The 21,208-nt window shown below is 36.9% G+C and overlaps 4 protein-coding genes across 4 annotated transcripts; all 4 read right to left on the reverse strand.

Annotated features, from left to right (window-relative positions):
- Positions 1 to 399: 399 nt before the first annotated feature.
- Positions 400 to 2,718, reverse strand: LOC113356519 (B3 domain-containing protein REM16-like). Its single transcript, XM_026599679.1, has 5 exons — positions 2,325 to 2,718; positions 2,035 to 2,152; positions 1,208 to 1,931; positions 938 to 1,113; positions 400 to 835 (listed from the first exon to the last, which is right to left on the reverse strand). The coding sequence occupies exons 1-5, from the start codon at positions 2,453 to 2,455 to the stop codon at positions 557 to 559; spliced, it is 1,428 nt and encodes a 475-aa protein (XP_026455464.1). The 5' UTR covers positions 2,456 to 2,718; the 3' UTR covers positions 400 to 556.
- Positions 2,719 to 4,552: 1,834 nt separating this feature from the next.
- On the reverse strand, positions 4,553 to 9,089 carry LOC113359627. Its single transcript, XM_026603225.1, has 4 exons — positions 8,511 to 9,089; positions 6,748 to 8,427; positions 6,018 to 6,616; positions 4,553 to 5,900 (listed from the first exon to the last, which is right to left on the reverse strand). The coding sequence occupies exons 1-4, from the start codon at positions 9,087 to 9,089 to the stop codon at positions 4,553 to 4,555; spliced, it is 4,206 nt and encodes a 1,401-aa protein (XP_026459010.1).
- An 87-nt stretch (positions 9,090 to 9,176) lies between these two features.
- Positions 9,177 to 10,085, reverse strand: LOC113359628. Its single transcript, XM_026603227.1, has one exon. It carries the CDS (start codon positions 10,083 to 10,085, stop codon positions 9,177 to 9,179), a length of 909 nt encoding a protein of 302 aa, XP_026459012.1.
- A 7,607-nt stretch (positions 10,086 to 17,692) lies between these two features.
- LOC113356520 lies at positions 17,693 to 20,428 on the reverse strand. The gene is made up of 2 exons (XM_026599680.1): positions 20,160 to 20,428; positions 17,693 to 19,474 (listed from the first exon to the last, which is right to left on the reverse strand). The coding sequence occupies exon 2, from the start codon at positions 19,086 to 19,088 to the stop codon at positions 17,868 to 17,870; it is 1,221 nt and encodes a 406-aa protein (XP_026455465.1). The 5' UTR covers positions 19,089 to 19,474; positions 20,160 to 20,428; the 3' UTR covers positions 17,693 to 17,867.
- Positions 20,429 to 21,208: the final 780 nt, after the last annotated feature.

The following is a 21,208-nucleotide window of genomic DNA, read 5'->3' on the forward strand; positions in this document are numbered from 1 at the left end:
CCACCGCCTCCGCTTCCTTTACACTCTCTTCCTCAATTTGTGCACTCTTTAGTGTGAGTTGGGAAATGTCTGGCTGAGGAAGATGTCTTTCGCTTGTTAAGATATTTCTTTCCAAGAGTAAAATTGGCAATTCTGATGTTCAGTTTCTGAGAGTCAATTCATTCCTAACAAATACCAACTATTTAAGACATTTGTAGACCACAACTCAAATAAAAGGTCACATCCCCTCCTCCCTCTGGGACAAGGTTTTACTTATTTCCATTGGAGTTGTTTCTGTCAATCTTTTGGGTTCAGTATGAACGTAACACATGAAACATCTTTCAGTAATGCTCTGATTCCAAATTTCAGTAGCAACTAAGTTAAAGTTCATATTAAGAACTAGTAACATGACAACTAGAATCCGAAATTGAACCTTAGTTTTAAACTAGATTTAGTGTCTAACAGTAAACTGAGAATTTTTTGAGAAAAATAAACAAGAATCAAACAGATAAGAAATGTCTGACTCAACAGTCTCTGTGATTTTCCCCATCTCTTCATTGTGGGATGTCTCCCCCTTCTACAGGACATCTTCATCGGTTCGAAAGATGCTGACTTTAAAACGAACTGATTTCTTTGAAGTTGTAGCCGATGGAGAAGTAATCTCAAACAAACAGGCATCTCCAACTTTTATGGTGTTTTCTTGTACAAAATCAGTCCAACCCCTACCAGTAATTCCTGAATTTACTCCCTCTTTTTTCCATACATACTTAGCTTTCCATGTTTTTCCATTCATCTCGAGATATATACGTTTAGTTCCAGGAGCTATATGCTTTCTTGCTGCATCAACAGGAACCGTCTGCAATTGCATAATATGGTTTCATCTGTCAGTTAAATGTATTGAATGAAATACTTTTACAATGTGCAGCATAAGAAAAAGAAGGAAAGAAAACAACATTACCATGTAGTAGATGGCCGATATATGTGAGCGTTTCATGCTTACAACGAAATGTGGTGCTCTCCTTCGTTTACCTTCACGAACAGCTTGTTCAAAAACTTCATGTTCTTCTTTTCCGGACTCTCTTTTTAACACAAGCGCCAACGGGTTTACTGGGGTGACTTCATCATCTTCTGATACTGAAACCAATATGTACTATCGACTTAAAACACAAAATGCACACAATGAACTCATGAGCTAGGAAAGAAAAATAATGCAGCGAAGAGAATTCACCGTCTTCGGGCTTGACAGGAACTAGAGCTTTGCCTTTACTACCAGGAAGTGGATTAGACGAACGTGGATGAACAATAACTCTTCCGTAAACTTCCTCCTCCTCTTCATCATCGCTAATGGCGATTGCTTTCTTCTTGTAATGAACCTTCTTATGTTCAATTATCTCAAAAGAAGGTTGTCTTTCTAATCTTGGATGAACAATGACTCTTCCGTAAACTTGCTCATCCTCCTCATCATTATCGCTAATGGTCATTGCTTTCTTCTTGTAACGAACTGTCTTAGTCTCAATAATTTCAAAAGAAGGTTCTCTTTCGACTCGTTTTCTTCCCTCATTCAACCCCTTACTCTTATGACAACCTTTGACATCAATCCATGGCTCCCTTTCTACTCTTTTTCTTCCCTCATCCAACCACTCCTTGGTACTCCTATGGCTTCCTTCATTTTTAGAATGTGCCCTTTCTTTCTCACAAAAGTTTGCCTCATCAAACATTACGACATCAAAAACTGAAGTCCCTAAGTTGTACTTGAAAAGCAAAACATCATTTTCTTTCAGATTATGTTCCTTAACAAATACTTCCCATCCCTTGCTCAAATACAATTCCTCACTGCCATATTTCATCAATTGGACAGTCCAAGTTCTCCCACTTGGTCCTTTCAGAGTAACTACACTAATCTCTGATAATTCATTCACCAAACATTTATTTACCAACTTCTTTGGAAATTTCTGCATTCATGTACATTCAATCATCAAGATCTTGAATAAATCTATTTCAAATTACAAGTTGAAAACTAAGAAACACAATTAGGATGATGGAGCTACTACTTACAAGTTGGTAGCGGAAATTGTTTGTAAGAACAGAGAAGAAATGCACCACTTTAAACTTTGACCAATACATTTCTTCTTCCCACTTTTCACAATCCTCACACTTTCTTCCCATTTTAGTCCTACAAGAAAAACAGCTCACATTAAGATACTAGATTCACATATATGAGCATAGTTTGTGAACCCATTTGAGAAACCCATCATGGTATTGTTACAGAATCAGCTAAATCAAGTATAAAACCCTAAAGGGCCTAACCCAATTTAAGGAAGACCAAGAAAAGATCGAACATTTACCTATCTCCTTTAAAAACCTCCAACTGCAATCTTGAAAATGCTGTATTTCCAGTACCCATTCCTTGAGCATTTGCACGATGAGACGACCCTGAAGCTGGAAGTAGTTGTAGTTCTCGTTGATTGAGTTTCATGATTGTTTAATAGTTCCGATCTCTAAACCCTTAGCTCACACTCTGCTCTTTCTTTATCTTTTTTTCACTCTGAGAAGTAGTAGTAATCTTAATTTATGAACTTTAAATTTTTCTCCTAACATGATCAGACAAGTACTATATAGTCTTCCTACCCCCAACTTCCAACTTCAATAGAAATTTAATTCTCTGATTTTTTTTCCATCCATAACTCTGATTTTGCTTTCACCATTTTTAGTCCTTGCTTTATAACTCAGTTTGCTCTGTTTCAGTTTTTAGTTATTTTTAGTAAGAAAGTTTTGTCACTCACGTTTGATTTTGTTTACCCCCGACATTCGTATTAAAATTACCCCCAACCATGTAATGATCCCGATCTTGTATCGGTCCTAGCAATTGATTAATCAACGCTTCTACGTTGACATAAAATTTCTACCCGAGAAAATCGGGGAAGAAACAGCAGGCGCCCCATAGAATCATCAGGGGTGGGTTTCACTCATCATGGGTCCCACATGATTTGTCTCTTCGGATATTTCTAACGAGATTAAATCCCGATAAACTTGAAAATTGTAGATTGATAGCTGAATTTTGCACCTACCTAGAAGAAGAAGTTATGGAGTGTCTCCTGTCGAATAGGTGTTGAAAAAACTAAATTACTATCACTGCTAAAACCTAATGTTTTTAATCTATCTCATTTTCTCTCATCATAACAGAATCTTTTTTCTCTATATGTTGATTAAATTTTTTTCATTCCAAAGTTTCGAACGGAACTGAGCAAGAAAAACAAAAATTTCACTCACTGCGAACAACAGAACATATGTGACGAGAATTTGTTTCTTGATTGATTTATCCACACATAATTTTATTTATTTTAAAATAGAAAATTTGGCTTCTAGGTTGAACTCAAATCATTCGCTATTCATGTGTCATATTTGTTACTTCCGAATTGATGTGACACGCACGACAGCTGATTGTTCTTGATGTTTTTTATAGGAAGAACATCAACTTAGAATCAATCAACATTAAGTACCTTACTTGTCTATTAATAATGAAGGAAATGCACAAGTTTCTTGTAGATTTTTCGGCCAAAATATGCAAATAAGGACATATACAATTCATGATTTTCAAAAATCTTCAAGTGTTCAATCTACGAATATAGATATTCGTATCAACCGATCGCAGCATTGGGTAAATCCACATTTTCCTATTGTTTTTTTAGCCGAATTCGTCAGATATGAACATTCGCATATGTCGATTGTTAAGTTTGAATTGTTGTAATCGGCAGTTGCGTAGTTCTGTACATGCCGATTGCAACACTTCATTTTACTTGAACTATTGTCAAGCGGTGAAATCGACGGGTATAGAAATGTCGTGGATGACAATTATGATGGAAAACTGGCCGGGTTTTCAAACTCCAAAAAGAACTATAATCAGCAGTTGTACAAATATATACATGCGGATCATTTCTTAGTTAAATCGTGTCAATACTGAACCAGAATCGACAGGTGTTCTTCATTTACTTGCCGGTTTTGTGTCATACGAACCCTAGAAATGCTTGTTATAAGTCATTTTCCCCCATGTTTTCACGATTATATAAGCTACAAATCTAAGTTCCCTCTTATGGCTATTCAGCTGCTTAAAAAAGTAAGCAAAACCTAGTTTGTCTTACTTTCCCCAACTTAGTTTTCTTCTTCTTAAAATGTAGTTTTTTTTAATCCTCTAGCACTAACTACAACTTAATCTAATAATTAATATGATTAATTAACATTGATTAAGCAGGGGCGTGTTTGTCATAAAAAAATGTGTTTTTTAGTTTGTTCAGGGATCAAAATCTGTTTTAAAACTGAACTTGATTTTTTTAATAAGATTTTGAAAATTCAGCAACATCATACGATGAGATTTCATATGATTAACTTAGGTAAATAGATTGATCTTACTTGATGTTAGAATATTGCTCAGTCGAACTCACAAGTGTTGTTATCTCAAGCTTGTTGTTAAATTTAGTTTGTTTTTTTTTTGTTTTTTTTTTGATCAGACAGCTGGGGTTAAAAGTGACCACCCCCACCCAAACACAAAAAAGAAAAGAAAAAACCTAACTACAACCTACTCCCGATAGTACAATCTTCCCTCTCTGTCCTCCATGATTATAGTTCTCAGTTCATGCGAGAACTCTGTTTCATCTATATCCACCCATTTTATAGGGGGATGATAACTAGCTAACATGTCCGCAGCCCTGTTAGTCTCACGGAAAACATGAGATATCTTAATGCTGTCAAAAGAATTCCATAGAAGAGTTATTCTTCTCCAGGCCTGTAAGAATCTCCAAGGAGGTTTTTCCACCCTCTTCCTGAGCAAGTTATAGATTGTCATCGAGTTCACTGTTATATGAATCTTACGACAATTTTTTACTTTGGCAAGATTTAGCCCCAATTCCACCCCATGTAACTCATGAACATCAGCAGTGATTGGAGGACCGCCTCCCATAGCAGCAGCAATAACACCTCCCCCTTTTCCACTTAAAATAGCTCCACACCCACCTGAGTTCTCACCTTTTGACCCATCTGTATTTACCATGATTTCATCATAATCTAGAGCCAACCAAGGCAAGAACCTGCCATTAACCTGGAAAAATTCACAATTAAGCCTCAATTTGTCCACAAAACTCCTAGCAGCTGGAGAATCTTTCACGGGAGTCTTGATAGAGATTACTGTAATTCTCACTTCTTCCATAATTGCGAACCCCACCTGGTCTGTAGAGTTATCCTTACTGGTAAAAATTATGGTATTTCTTTCTTTCCATATGTGATACATGAAACAATTAAGAATTAACTTCTTTATCCTAGCCACCAAGCCTTGCCCTGCGAAAGCATTTACACACCATTTCACTTCCTCCAACCAACTACTACTCACTTCTCTTACATAACCCATTTTCAAGAGAAGACATGTCCATATGCTCACAACAAACCTACAATCATGGAAAATATGCTCAATTGTTTCAATACCATTCTCACACAAAGAACAAGGAGCAGACTGCATCAAACCCCACTTCACCATTTTATCTTTAGTCTTAAGCCTACCATGAAAACCCAACCAAGATATAAAAGAGTGTCGTGGTACATGGGATTTAAACCATACCAAACTCTTCCAAAAGATCTTATCCCCAGCACCAACTAACGCATTGTAAGTATGCTTAACAGTAAAGTCCCCAGAGGGACATGGTTGCCATACAATAACATCAGACTTTGTTCTATCAAATTCAACAATCTTCAATTTGTCAAGAATGGCCACATGCTCTTCATCCACTGAGTCAGGCAAACACCAACCACTGTCATCTAAAAATTGACTAACTTTGCAATCAGGATTAGGGAAAAGTTCTTCAATAATATCAGATCTGACCCAATCCACCAGTCTACCAATAGGGTGCCAGGAATCATAAAGCCAAGAGGTATTGCTGCCATCACCAATAATATGAAGTAAAAACTTCCTAGCCACCTCCCTCTGTCCCAGGATTCTCCTCCAACACCAAGATGCATCTTGTGGGGTATTCAGGGTCCAAAAATTTCTCTACTTAATCAGATTCTTGGACACCCAGTCTGTCCATATGGTAACTTTCCCACTCACCAAGTCCCATAAATGTCTTAAGTTAGTAGCCTCATTAAAGATGTTTATACTTCTAACCCCTAATCCACCTTCAGCAAAAGGCCTACAAATCAAATCACAATTCACCGGACAAGACTTCTTTTCAAGCCCAGCACCAGCCCAAAGAAACTGCTTGCATATAGAAATTAACTCCTTTATAACCCTCTTCGGCAGAACAAAACAAGCAATCCAAAAAAGTATAATTCCATTTAACACAACTTTGATCAAACGCATTGTACCAGCATCAGTCAGGTTCTTAGCCCTCCAAGATTGATCTCTCTTAGTGACTTTAGATAGAAGAGGAAGACAATCCTTATAAGACAGTTTAGAAGATAACATGGGAACTCCTAAATAACGAATAGGTAATTCACCAGTGGAAAAATCCAAACAATGAACAATAAGATCAAGCTCAGCACTATCAATTGAAGAATGAAATAAAGTCGTTTTCTGTCTATTCCTTTCAAGCCCAGAGATTTTACTAAACACAGAAAGAATTATTATTAAGTGAATCATCGGCCCCAATTGACCCTTTAAAAAAACACCAGAATATCGTCCGCAAAACAAAGATGGGTCAACTTAGTGAGACGACACCTAGGATGAAAGCCAAATCTTCCACATTCCACTTGGTTTTTAAGAGAAATATTCAAGATTTCCATTACCATGACGAATAAGTAAGGTGAAAGCGGACACCCTTGTCTTAGACCTCTACTCGCAGAAAAATATCCATACGGTGACCCATTCACAAGAACAACAAATTTGGCAGACGATATACAAAGATAAACCCAGTCGATAAAAATTCTTGGAAAACCCATTTTGTTCAGGCATAAAACAATGGCCTCCCACGACACAGTATCATAGGCCTTCCTGAGATCAATCTTTAAAGCACAGCGAGGAGGACCATTCTTCCAATGATAGTTACGAACAAGTTCATGAGCTAACATAATATTGTCTTGTATAGACCTACCCGAGATGAAAGCAGATTGATTCGGGATAACTAAGTCTTTCAAGATTCTCTTCATTCTTATTGCTAGGATTTTAGATTTGCACTTATATATAACATTACAACAAGCAATAGGCCGGAAATCAGTAATAAAAGAAGAATTTTCAACTTTAGGAACTAAGATTAAGAAGGTATTGTTTACCTCACCTAGCATCCTTGACATGGAGAAGAAATTAGTGACAGCTCTAACAAAATCAGCCTCCACAATCTGCCAGCACACTTTGAAAAAATGACTAGTAAAGCCATCCGGTCCCGGGGCTTTATTGGAACCAATGCAGGACAAGGCATACACAATTTCATCTCTGGTAATAGGTGCACCTAAAGCAGTAGCATCCTCCATAGAAACAGTGTTAGAAAATTGAAGAAAAGTCGTATCTTCTTCAGTGAATGGAGAAGAAGATGAACCATTAAATAAAGAAGTAAAGAACTGAGTACACTCTAATGCAATGTCCTTATCCTCCTCCAACAAATTACCATTCCCATCCACCAAGGTTAGAATGTTGTTCCTCCATCGCCTTTCCTTTAAAGAATCATGGAAAAACGCAGTATTAGAGTCCCCTAGATCCATCCACTGAACTCTCGATTGTTGTTTGAGCATTGATTCCTCTAATCTAGCTTCTTTGGCATAATGACAAACAACTCGTTTCTCTCGAGAAGCAACCTCAGTGTCAAGAGGCCTCAACTGAACAGCAGCTTGGGCCTGAACCATATCTGCCTTGGCAGTGACAACAGATTCTGAGAGATTATTAAATCTAACTTTTCTCCAATCAGTTATCAAGGTTTTAACTCTCTTCATCTTAGAAACCAGAACAAACATAGGATTCCCTTGCACCTTCTCACTCCAAGCAGTCCTAACAATATCAAAAAATTCTTGTTCTTCGGATAAATAATAGAAAAACCTAAAAGGTGGTGGCCCATGTTCTCTTCTCTCAAAGATATAAACCACCATGGGAGAATGGTCATAGATACCAGGATTTTGAAATTCAGCTTTAGATTTAGTAAAACAAGTCACCCATTCTATGTTCACTAAAACCCTGTCAATCTTTGAGACGATTCTACCCTGCCCAATCTGCTTATTTGACCGCGTAAAAAAGTCCCCAGAATACGGTAGTTCCAAGAGTTGAGACATACTAATGCATTCTAAGAAATCTTTACTTGAAGAATTACCACCACTAGTACCCCCTATTCTTTCATGCGGAGCAAGGATTTCATTAAAATCCCCTAAAACCACCCAAGGGATTTCGCAGCTAGAAGCAAAAGCAGTAATATCATTCCATAAAGCTAATCTATTTCGACTATTATTATCCCCATAACAGAGCAAACAACGAATTTCAGATTCCTGGTATTAGTGACTTCAAGAAAAATCGCCTGAGACGCCGAATGCAAAACAGTAACACCCACTTCCAAAGGGTTCCAACCAACCCAAATCTTACCAGACTCATTATTCTCATAGTTATCTAAAAACCTCCAATTTTTATTTATAGACAATCTAATTATGTCTTTATTCATCTCATGGACATGAGTTTCAACTATTCCTACCAAAGATAATTTATTCAAAGCAACAAACCTACCTACTTCCTTCAGCTTTAGAGGGTCGTTCAACCCTCTAATGTTCCAGCCTCCTATTTTAAACGTCATCATTAAGAACCATAAGGGTCTTTTTAGAACTCTAGAGTTTTTCAAGTCTACACCCTTAGGTCCCATATTAATCAAAGCATAGATATTAGATTTAACTAAGAATTTACCTCTAGCCCCATTTGGTTTGCTTGCATCATTATTCTGAGAGCTGGAAGCTATACTGCCACCTCCTTGACCAGAATTGAACTCCTGAGCTAACACTTTTACCGGCCTCATGCCCTCTATAACAGAAATGTCATCTGGTTGTTGTATCAAAACATCAAACATATTTGTAACAGGGGCTTCAACTTTATCCTCTACCATAGATGAATTCTCTTTGTTACTAGTTGGAGAGATAGGCCTTTCAACAGGATCTTGCTCCATAGCATTATCGTTCTCCTCTTGCACTTTGCTTACACTAGAACCCTCTTTCACTTTGCTTGCACTAGAATGTTTAGGTCCCTTTGTGATCTAAACCTGTTTCACAACACCATCATTGTTCTTCTTCTCTACTGCAGCATAAATCTTAGGTGCTACTTTAGGACATTTAGCCAGGGAATGACCAAAAGTTGAACACTCTGAGAAGACGGGAGGTTTCCATGAATATTCAACATAAACATCCACCACATGCTTCCCCTTATAGTATACAGGAACAACCAATGGATACTTATAATCAAAATCTATTTCCACTAAGACACGAGCAAAACTCATTCTAGAACGACTCAATGTGAATTTGTCCATCATAATAGGTTTCCCTATTAAACTAGCTATCTTTGATAAAGCAGTTGCATTCCACATATGTAATGGTACCTTGCGTAAATTAACCCAGGTGGGAACAGATTTCATTGTAGCTATTTCCTGTTCAATCAAAGGATGCCATGGCCTAACCAAGAACATTTGACTAGCAATAAACACGGGGCCGTACTCAATAGCAGCAACGCGATCCTCTTCATTATCAAATTCAAATACATAATTGGACTCACCATGAATAGTCATCTGCATAGCTCCTTTAGGTTTCCAGGCACGAAGAACTGCATTCTTAACCATCATGTAAGGGAACTTCTTCCCCACAAAAACCCCAATTAGCAAATCCTGACAAAATTTCAATTCATCAGCAACATCTTCTTCTAACACATCTGCTACCTCTTTATCATCAATAAAGCCAGGAGAATTGAAATCTATGGACACATCAGGTGATAATTCCTTCTTCTTCACAAACATATCAGACCATAAAAACTCAGACGAAGCTTTATGTTGAAACCCTTGAGATTCCTTCCTCGAAGAATTAGCTCCTCCCACAGCAGACCCCTCTACCCTCTGGGAGGATGAAGATAGAGAGAACCCCCCATATGGATGATGAGTTCCACCATCAGCAGCCATGGCGGATGAATCAGAGAACCAAAATAACTGAAAAAAGAAGAACCCTAATCGCCAAAAACTTTGGTCAAAATCGCACGGCCAAAGTCAACTCTATTTCCTCCGCTTTTTACGGAATCAATAGATTTCCCACTCACCCCCATTGTCAAATTTAGTTGTCAAAACTATATCTTGATTTCTAGTCTATAATTAGTTAAGTCTTGGTCTAGGATAGAGGTAGTTGAGAAACTAACCAGTCATCATTTGTGTTCTACCGTTTGAAGGCGAAGATCAATCGAAGCTTTGGAGAACTTCATCAACAAAAGGTATAAGTGAAGACTGAACCACCTATTTCTCAAGTTATATTCACTTTTTTGTCCTTGAGACATTTGTCGCATAACTAATTAGACTAGCTTGCATAGACAAGAATTTCGAGTCGGGAACTAATTATTTAGTTTACGAATTTCTCGAAATATAATGACTAAGCTTAATGAACATTTGTTCATACTTGATCAATTTTAGTGGAGAACAATTCATTGTTCGGAACCAAAATGATGATTCAAGTCTATCATTTGAAAATAGCCTGGAACAGTGATATATATCATTGATGTTATTCGGGAATATTTCGAATTGATTTAGAGAAAAATATAGAAATACTATATTAGGAATACAAGACAGTGTTATCAGTCTTACAAACTGAGAAAACTGTTATATGTCTGAAGCCGTATTACATGTACTCGTACACGTAGCGGAGTAACTATATATCGACTTACAGATTTGTGTGACACGCATATTCGTATGCACATCACGGGAAAATATGTTTGTTTTGTGATCTGGATAGGTATACATATTTGTATGCAACCCATTTTGGAACTGTGGTAAGGGAACCGGTTTAAGTATCCAAACCGGTATGCGAACCAATACAGTTCTATGTTCCTGAACTAGTTTAGTACCTAAACCAGTACGCAAACTGAAAAGGTTCCGTGAACTCCGGAACTGGTAAAGTCTTAAGGTTTCCAAACCGGTTCGCAAAATTAAAAAGTTCTGTGAACTCCGGAACTCAGTTTTGCACCTAAGTTTGCAAACCGGTACGTGAACTGAAAAAGTTCTATCAACTTCGGAACTCGGTTTTGCTCTTAAGTTTGCAAACCGGTAAGTGTACCATGACTCAACCGATTCACGAACGACTCATGTATTTTTACTTTGTGCATTTAACAACTATGTCGATTGTGTTCAATTGCGATTAAATTATTTAAAAGAAATAATTTGCATTTGATCAATTCTCTAAGAACGCTAGACTCATTTGATCACATGATTGTGACTCAAGATTAATGTCTTTGTGTTCATAAAAATGAGTGTTAAGCTTTTAAATTCAAACCGTCGAGTTTCGTCTAACCATGTTGAACGCAGTATTTGTACACGGTTATGTTACGGTTTACCTAATCTTGTTTATGTGAATAAGATTCAAAGTTTTCATCTAATAGGTGAATATTGTTTACTTGACTCCAAAGCTATCTTAGCTTCAACTTAAAGAAACCTATGCTTTGAAGTTTATATAAGGGGAACTCTTGGAAACTGGGATTTTTGAGTCCTGATACTACTTTTTAGTGTGTCCTAATTGTATCTAGAGTCGTCCTCTCCAGAAACCCTTTTAGGGTTTAGCGACTATCAAAGACTTCATTGGGATTCGTGAAGACAGGTACAGTTATCTTTTATCTTGATAACTTGAGTATCCTGATCTTCTTTGATTGTTGATTTATCACTTGAACAAGATAGATAGAAATCACAAAGTTCTCTTCGTCTCAACTTTGTGATTCCGCAAGTTTTATACTTGTGAGGTGAATAATAATTTAGGCTGCACTTCGGGTTGCATAAGTCCGGATTTTGAAGATAGCTAGACTTTTGTCAAATTGTTATTGATTTCCATCACCTTGATCCTACGTTTGATCTGATCACCCGTTTCGATCGTAATCAAGAAATCAATTATATAAGCTTAATCTGTGGGAAGAAGATTTGGTTTAAAGTCCTCAATTGAGTTGAAGTAACTCTTAGTTGGTGTGACTTCATCTAAGGGAATCAATTGCTGGGAGTCATGTTGGGATTCAAGAGGCATAAGGAGGGAGATTGTACCTGATTCAGTGGGAGACTGAGTTCGGGATCAACCACATTCCAGACCGAAGTTAATTGGTAGTAGGCTAGCATCTATAACGGCTTAATACAATTTGGTGTTCAATATGGACTAGGTCCTGGGGTTTTTATGCATTTGCGGTTTCCTCGTTAAAAAAATTTATGGTGTTTGTGTTATTTCTTTTTCTGCATTATATTATTTATCTTTATAATTGAAATATCACAGATTGTGCGTTGATCAATCAGAGTAGATACATCCGACCTAGTTTGTTGGATACGACTTGATTGATCCTTGGACATTGGTTTTTAGTACCTACCAAGAACTCTCTTTGTGATTTGGTTCACGGATTCAATTCTGTAAACGTTATAATCGCAAGAGAGACAGAGGTATGACTATAAACACTTTCCTTGATTGAGTTTAACTCTCGGAGTTGTGTTGAATTTTTCCATACAGATTGCCTAAGAAAAAGTTGGTGGTGTATTTTGGTACCCCCGGTGTTTTTCACTTGTTGATTATCTGCATAAAAATCACTAAACATATGAGGGGAAAAAATACCTATATTATTAGGTGAATCGACAAAAACAAAATTTATTAGATAAACTATACGTTATATATATATGAAGATCGTGATGATGGTGGAGTTCAACACCATGTTAGGAAAATTATGATTCATATAATAGCAACGAAAGGTAAGAGAAGAAGAATAAATAAATGATGGGTTTTAATTATTACCCGCAGAAAGGTGGTCATTAAATATTTTGATTTCAAGGGTAGGTTGTGTTTAATTAAATTATGGGTTGTATTTAGTCATCGCCTTTCACAATAAACAGGAATCAAATTACAACGGTCAACGCAAGTGCAAGGATACATATCTATTTATGCAAGCTTTACAACCTACAATTACAGCATTGCTCGGTAGAACTCATAAATTTTACTATCTCAAGCTTGTTGTCAATGTTAGATGCACAAAACTGTATCTCAATTTCTAGTCTAATAAAGTCAAATCTCGGACTGGGATTAGAGTATGGTAGTTGAGTATCAGGCACTACTGAATAACTCTCAAAGATTGAAGACTGAAGATCAAATGAAGATATTTGGAGACTGAAGATCAAACGAAGACATTTGGAGAACTTCATCGACAAAGAGGTATGTGAAGACTGGATCATCCTATAATAAATAGAGAGACTCAAATTACTGATCCCCGACACTTTTGCGTCCTAGTTTCTTGCTAGAGTTGTCCTCTATTAACCTAGGTTTCCTCTGAGAAACATAACTAGGTTTACGACTTAAAGTCTTCACTTAGGGATTCGTGAAGCCAGGTCCTATTATCTTTTACTTGATAGTTTGTGTATCCTGATCTTGTTCTTATTGATCGTCGAGGTTTTTGTCAATATCCGGTTAGGAACGAGATAGATAGAAATCACAAAATTCTCTTCGTTTCAGACTTTGTGATTCCTCAAGATAGATCTACTTGCAATTGTATTAGGTTTTGTCCATATATATTTCCGAACAAAAAAGTTGGTAGTGTACTTGGTACACTCTCCTTAATTTGTATTAGAGTAGGAAAACATTGTAGACCTAACAAATCTGTGTTTCTAAGTGATCCTAATGGGAAACTGCTTTGGGAGGCTTATTTCCTTCACCTGTAACGTACACTAGAATATCTTAAAGATTCTTCAGAGTCTTTTGACTAGGGGACCAATTAATTTTGTCTCGCTAGATGCTCTCGAGTCAACTAGGACCGTCAATCTCTCAGTTTATAGTAAAGAATCTAAAGCAAAAATAAAAGTTCCCTTGGTAAGGGAAAATGTCAAGAATCTATCTGTCAAGAGTATTAGGCTTTGCTATTTCAAAATGTTGTATCTAAATCTTCTTAAGGACTGCAACAAAAGATGGTGTATAAACGAAGATCTCTTCAAATCCATTAAGAATATTCTTGAATTCTTGGAACGTCTTGCTTCGATCAACAACAAGGTTAATTCCTTGCGTCGTTCCGATTCTGATAAAATATGTTTTCAGCGCAGAAAAATTGGACATGTTAGGAAGTCTTTCACAATTCCTCAAAAGAAGGCTGCCTAGATGTTGAATACTCCAATTATTTATGAAATTCAATTAATCGATCACTTCGTTAACGTTAACGGAAACAGAATTGAACGAAGAATACCGAGCCTCATTAAGAATTCCCACCCAATAGGTCATGCTCCACGCATGGGAGACGAAGACTATCATTCTAAGATGGTTCGTGAGCATATCCTTGCTTACACAACTTCATGGTAACAAGATTTTGGCTCCACCCTATTATGTACATAGCTTGATATAGGGCAAGAGACATGTAAGTAATTTTTTTTTCTTTTTGTGTTCTTCCATTTTGTGCTTTTTCAGGTATTTCTAGTGGGATTTAAGTATTTTCTGATACTATTCACTGGATAATAAAGAAAGTGAATTCTTTCAAGTACTGAAGACATTAAAAGATCATCTTCATGTTGAGCCTTTCTCTGTAAAGATGTGTCTCTACGACGTAAATCCCTATGTTGTGTCATGATTGTCTCCTACACACATGTAACTGTGAAAAGAGAGTCAATACAACTTGGGTGCTACCATATTGCTAACAGTGAGTCCAAATGTAATGACTCAATGTGGGTATCAACAAATCTTGTGCTCTTAGCAACATATTCTCCATGCCTATCTGATATTAAGTAAGAGATGAAAACAATATCCATGGGAATGGTTAATAACTATCCAAGTTAAGAATGCTCTTAGACTTTTCTAAACATCATGTTGATATTTAAACTTAGGTTTGTGTTTGAAAGAAACCGACCATCTTAACGTTATCCATGTTGGTTACTGAAAATACTTGGGATATGCAGTTCAACTTGGTAAGAGACATACTATTTTCGGGTTATGTATCAATTAACCAATTCATATCACAATTTTGGTTAAGTTTTTATCATCGGTTAAGACTTATCTGTGAGTCTCAGTGATATCATCTAACTTTCTATATCCATTTATCTAGAAAAGTTACACAAAATGGGACACTTTTGAATTTTGAAAATTATTAGATGATTTAGATACTTCATTTAAAATAGTTATCCATCTCGTAACCGGTCAAGCCCGTTAAGGCTAATATAAGGTTTGCGGATTCACGGACTACTTGTATTTTTATTCCTCATCAGTTCAAGAACATGGGGAGAAAAACAAACCTAGGGTTATGAAACCGAAATAGATAGAAATTGCAAAGTTCTCTTGGTCTCATACTTTGTGATTCCTCAAGATAGATATCTAAATCGGTTTATATTTTTGTTGAGGGGTGGTTAGTAATACAGGCTTCTCAGCTAACTGAGTGTAAGTGTTACGGATTCGTGAGGTTTGCTATCTTTGTCTATTGCAAACAGATTTCCAAGCCTGGATCTAAATGATCTAAAGGGAAATCAAATAAGCTTATTTTTTTAGAGGAAGATTGGTATTAAAATTCTTCACTTAGGTTGAAGCAACTTTTAGGTTGTCAAGGTCGTCAGCTAAGCGAATCAATTGCATAGAGCCTTGAGGTTCAAGAGACGTAAGGAACACGACTACAACTAAATTGCTTGGAGGGTTAATTCGGTTTCAACTATAATCAAGTCCGAAGTTTGATAGGAGGCTAGTATCTGTAGCGGCTTAATACAGTTTGGTGTTCAAAGCTGGACGAGTTACCGGGGTTTTTCTGCAGGTGCAGTTTTCCTCGTCAACAAAACTTATGTTGTCTTGTGTTTTTCCTTTTCGACATTATATTGTTTTATCTTTATAAGAGGAATAACACAAGTAATACGTGTTCAATCTAGGTAGTTTAAATCCTTATTAATTCTAACCAATAATGAGACTTGTTCTTGTTGAATTCGTTTCTTTAAAGATAGATAACAAGTTTCATACTTGGCAGAATTCGGATCCTCTTGATTTATATACAACTAGATTGGTCTTGGATATTGATTTGTGAGATCTTCTAAGGACTCTTCTACACAACCAGGTTCATGGACTTGTTAGTCTAGACATATTGATTATGGAAGAGAAAGAGAAAAAACTTTATATACATATTGTTCAAGAGAAAGAGAAAAAACTTTATCTACTTGCAATTATATTAGGTTTTGTTCATACATGTTGCCGAACAAAAAAAGTTGGTGTAATGTACTTGGTACCCTCTCCTTTTCGCCTACAATCGACAAAAAAAAAAAATCATCTGTAAGAATGTTCAACGAAGTTTAGAATCGTCATATATGGACATACTCGACAACTGATTCTAACATTAACATAACGTAATCGGAAATTCTTTTCTTTTTAATGGTCGATTCTAACCATTGTTTTATACAAAACATCTGAAGGAAGTGAAAATCTATTATCGCCTGTTCATTTACAAACTACTGTCGGTTCTAAACATATTTATACACCGATCATTTGAAGAAACTGGACATCTAATATCAACGGTTCATTTAGAAATTATAGTCGATTCCTACCCCGGATGAAGAAAGTGAAGAAAAATTGGTAGAAGGATTGTCTCACAATGGCCGATTTCTCTTCACATTTTCATCTACGTGGAACATAACCTAGAGCCGGCGGAAATTTTTTCTCATAACCCTCAATTTTTCATAATAACTGAAATTCCTAAAACACAAAATCATAATGCATGGGTTGAGAGAGTTACATAATTCTGGCCATTTTCTGTTGTTCCCTCAGGTTTTAGATGTCAGAATCACTCGGTGTTTCTTGAACTTCATATTTCTCTTCAATTTCTGGATTAAATAAAAATTGTTTCGATGTTACTAATTGTAAAAAAACTAGATAGGATTCACTATTTTTCTAGGTGTCCCTTATATCGAGTCATCTTTATGTAGAAAAATAGACAATAAATTGGTCTTTAAATCAACGATTGAAGTTTTTAAAAATATATAAAAGAATTGGCGGCGGCCTAATTCTTCACCATTGTGAATGGAGTGCCAAGTTACTAAAAAGAGTACCGAAATCGATAAAAATATAAGACAATGGATTTTTTAGTTTGTCTCATATGGATTATGATACACTCCCCAGTAAATTGATACCACTCCCCAGTAAACTGATACCCCTCATTAGCGATCATGTAATTTTTGTTGTTGGGATGGTGAAAATGAAATAGGAAAATCAGTTTCAAGGATGAGGGTAGACATTTCAAACCCTGAAAACACCCCTTATCAGTCCCCAATTGCACTAGGCTATTTATTTTTATTTTATTTTGATGGGTTAGTGTAGTGGTTAGTTGTGGCCCCTAAAAACTAGGAGCAATTATAAGGTCCATGGTTTGAACCTTTATCTCCTCCAACGGAGGGAGCTTATTTATCGATCAACGTAGTAAAAATGAAAGGAAAAAAAAAAGGTGGTGTTGACTGTTGACTTTAATCTAGCCCAACAGTTATTCCGCCACACCTGCAACCAAGTTAGAGAAAGTAAAAAAAAAAAAAAGTAAACAAGAGGGATTGAAAATGCAGACACACGGGGCATCTCATCAGAAAAAAAAAAAGAAAAGAATTAGAACACCAGTTACTGAATTTCCTATGCACAGCGATCCCTTATTAAATCGTTATCGTTAAACACTTCCATTTACATATAATAACCTTAACCACAAAACTGATTTAAGGATCACCAGGGCCGTCATTTTAAGTCTTTCCTTTACTTCTTTATATGTTTGGAACTTTTTGTTTCAGAGGAAGCATGGGCTGGCCTGGAGCTGGTGGAGAGGCGGGTGGAGATTCAAGTTGGCGTCTATGAGCAGAAGAGAAGAGGCTGACTTCTTCAACCGCTTCGGCATTTGGAGTTTCATCTTTCAGCATAGTCCGGAAAGAGATTGATCCACGCTTCGCAGAAGCATCAGAATTTCTCTCGAGACTAGTAACTGAGCTTGCCTCAAGAAGTACTTGGTTCGCGATGAGAGATGCAGTATCGTTTTGATCATCCAAGGACCTCCTTCTTCCAATTTCCAAATCTCCTAAATCTCTTCTTAGTCTCAAAGAATCCGCAATTGGACAATAAACAAGCATGCAGATACCCAAGCAGGCAGACACTAATAGCACAAGGAAAGCAGAGAAAACAAGACCCTCAAATAACTTATGCTCTGGAAGGGATAAAACAGATAATCCAAGTAGAATAACCCTTAATGGAAAGACACCAGAGACCATGCATATGAGAAAGAGAGCTCTCTTCTGCAATCCCTTGTTTATGACCGAAGAGACCATTCGCCTACCAAGCAACAGCAAATAACCAGTAGAGAAAGTGGCAAAGATCCCTAGGAGGATTGTGCTAAGTAAGGGGTACGTACACATGGCAATGTCATCATTAATAAGAGTAGATGTGCTTGTAAAGTAATGAGGCACCTTCTTCCATACATGGCTCTTCTTTTCGTTGAATTTCGGACCTGCTAAAACCAAGATGCACTGAAGAAGAAATAATGGGAGGCAAGTCAAAAGAACATAACCGGCTGTCTTCGCATTCCACTGCCGGCTTAAAGTCCCAGACTCCCTTTTCTGCAAGGATGCGCGAAGGAGAAACACAATGGTCAGAAGAAAGCATGGTTCTGCAATTCCAAGATTTGAAAGGACGTAGAGTTTGCAAATATTCTGCTGCCATTTCAAGCCAAGATCATATACTACTTTATCCCTTCGTCTCAATAAAGTTAACCTGGCAACCTCGCCAAAACCCCACCAAAATGCATACAGAATAAGGGTAATCCGGATGACCCAAGGTTTATTGAAGTAACCTAGTTGAATTAAACTCTGCGTTCTTGTACAAGTGCGGAAGTAGATTGAGTACAGGATGCAGAATAATCCCAGAAGTACTAACAGAGAGACTAGACAAATTGTCACCACACCGAATGCATCGGCGACGAATGTGGTCAGGGGCATTACCCGAAGCACAGATTCCACGCATGCTCTCTGCCAGCATGGAGACGGGAAGAGCCCTACAGAGACGTCAAAGCCTACTTCTTAATACAATAAGAATGAGGCAGCAGCTTCCAGATTATATTGAACAATTCTTGAGCACAAAAGAACCATACATGTGACAACTTCAGCCAATTATCAACACAAACTCAAAATCGCTGTGTGTTCAAAACCCAAATGCAACACCAATCAACAACTCCAGTTATCCCATTAACGCTTTGTCAACAAACCCCAGTACCGCCAATTTGTACTCCCTTCCTATCACGTCACTGAGTGTTACTTATATCTAAAATCTGAAGTAGACTTCAGGTCCAGCACTGAATCAATTGCTCATCGCATGACACCTAAAACTGAAATAGCAAACAATCTTAGACGCAATCCAATTAACACAAAAAAGAAAAGAAAATTCAAACCCATATATTGAAACTATGCAGGACTAAAGCCAACTTCCTTGACCCTTTCAAGCACGCAACATCAGACCAATGCATACTAATTACTTAAATGAAAACCAAAGCAACAATAATAAATATAAAATTAACATTACGAATACTAAATTACTAACAACCAAACCTAAACAAGTTGCTTGGAGAATCGAGGTCAATTCTCAAGCAGAGCTAATTTGACACACAAATTATCACTGACAAAATTAACTTTTCACATACATTACATACTTCCATCGAATCTTACAATCTTAGTCAAATATCTAGAGCAGAAAGTTCCAACAAAAGACGATTCCACATAAAGTTCTATACACAGTCGATATCTGACCGTTTTTTTGGCTCTAAATCTAAATCTTTAACGGTGAATTATCAAAGTAAAACAAAAAAAGAAGAAAAAAAAACTCAAATATCAGGATTTGTTTTTACATTCATGTTCATCCTAACTTCAAATCCTCTGAATCCAAACGTCTAAACATGGATTAAACTAACTAAAACATTCACAAAAGCAAATTCTACCACTTCATCCACAAACCTTATAATCATCCGAGCCAATAAACAAACAAAATCGATAACAAAACAAAAGTTCGTAAAATACCTTATGATTCTTCACAGCATTCCAGTTCAATATCCCGATCTCTTCTTCGCCTGTAGTTTTAACAACCAAACGAGCTTCAAATCGAACAAAAAATACACCAATCGAAAGCTTATCTAGTAACAAATCTCGATCTGTAAAACTCCAATGCAGATTCGTAATCTCTGTAAAGAAAATCGAAACCCTAGCGGAGAGAAACGATTTCGAGAGAGAGAAGGGAGTAAACAAAAAAACTGAGAGGAAGAGAGAAAAGGTGGGGGAATAGAGAGAGAGAAGAAGAAGGAGGGCTTTGGGTTGCTGACAGCCTGTATCCAGCTAGCTTTTAGGTTCGTGTGTCAATAATATTAGGTTCGGAAATCTACAAAAATAGGCTCGGAGGTTTAACCGGATCTACCTGGCACTGTTCTGCTTTGTTGTGTTTCTTTGTCCATAACAAAAAGGGTTTTGATTTGCTGTGACTTATTCCGTTATTAATAAGTTATTATTCCATCGACAGTTATGCAATCCAGTGGGTCCCATTTATCCACCCTTGGCCCAATTCATTAAAGTGGTTTTCTACCGTTGATTTTACTCGGGATTGGTTTGAGGACATGACGCGTGGGCTGAATGACGTAAAACACTGAAATAATAGTGGATGACAGAGTATACTATCATCATTACAGCAGTGATTTCACCGGGAACAATTACTTGTCTTTAAATGACTGTAATATCCTATTCATTCTTTTTATATACTTTGTGTATTTAGTTAATCCTCCTTGAGTCTTTTGAAAATACCTAAAACCCTCTGTATCGGCTTCAAATTTTGGGATATGCTCCTTGGGAAAAGTTTTCCTCTATGGGATTTGAACTCATTTTAACCAACTACGACGTATGGTATACTCACTCTAGTTGGTCGACCGATAGAGGATCCAGAGAAAAACAAACAAAGTGCCAAAATTGAAAACGGAACTACCATGGTCCATGAAGCAAATAGTCTCTATGATCAATAGTGTGAAAACCATAACTAACCGCCGACCCAAGTCGATTTTTTCTATTAATATGGGACACTTTTG

This window comes from Papaver somniferum, chromosome 3 (genome assembly GCF_003573695.1).
Source record: "Papaver somniferum cultivar HN1 chromosome 3, ASM357369v1, whole genome shotgun sequence".
NCBI classification, from domain to species: Eukaryota; Viridiplantae; Streptophyta; class Magnoliopsida; order Ranunculales; family Papaveraceae; genus Papaver; species Papaver somniferum.

What these genes read in the sequence shown, in the direction of transcription:
- LOC113356519 (XM_026599679.1), bottom strand. Translation starts at nt 2,455, where the DNA reads ATGAAACTCAATCAACGAGAACTACAACTACTTCCAGCTTCAGGGTCG. An exon ending in ACAATTTCCGCTACCAACTT is followed by an intron (nt 1,932 to 2,034) that starts GTAAGTAGTAGC and finishes ACATGAATGCAG; the next exon opens with AAATTTCCAAAGAAGTTGGT. An exon ending in TATCGGCCATCTACTACATG is followed by an intron (nt 836 to 937) that starts GTAATGTTGTTT and finishes ATGCAATTGCAG; the next exon opens with ACGGTTCCTGTTGATGCAGC.
- LOC113359627 (XM_026603225.1), bottom strand. Translation starts at nt 9,089, where the DNA reads ATGGAGCAAGATCCTGTTGAAAGGCCTATCTCTCCAACTAGTAACAAA. An exon ending in ATGAGTCTGGTAAGATTTGG is followed by an intron (nt 8,428 to 8,510) that starts GTTGGTTGGAAC and finishes CACTAATACCAG; the next exon opens with GAATCTGAAATTCGTTGTTT. An exon ending in GTGTCCAAGAATCTGATTAA is followed by an intron (nt 5,901 to 6,017) that starts GTAGAGAAATTT and finishes TGGTGATGGCAG; the next exon opens with CAATACCTCTTGGCTTTATG.
- LOC113359628 (XM_026603227.1), bottom strand. Translation starts at nt 10,085, where the DNA reads ATGGCTGCTGATGGTGGAACTCATCATCCATATGGGGGGTTCTCTCTA.
- LOC113356520 (XM_026599680.1), bottom strand. Translation starts at nt 19,088, where the DNA reads ATGCCCCTGACCACATTCGTCGCCGATGCATTCGGTGTGGTGACAATT.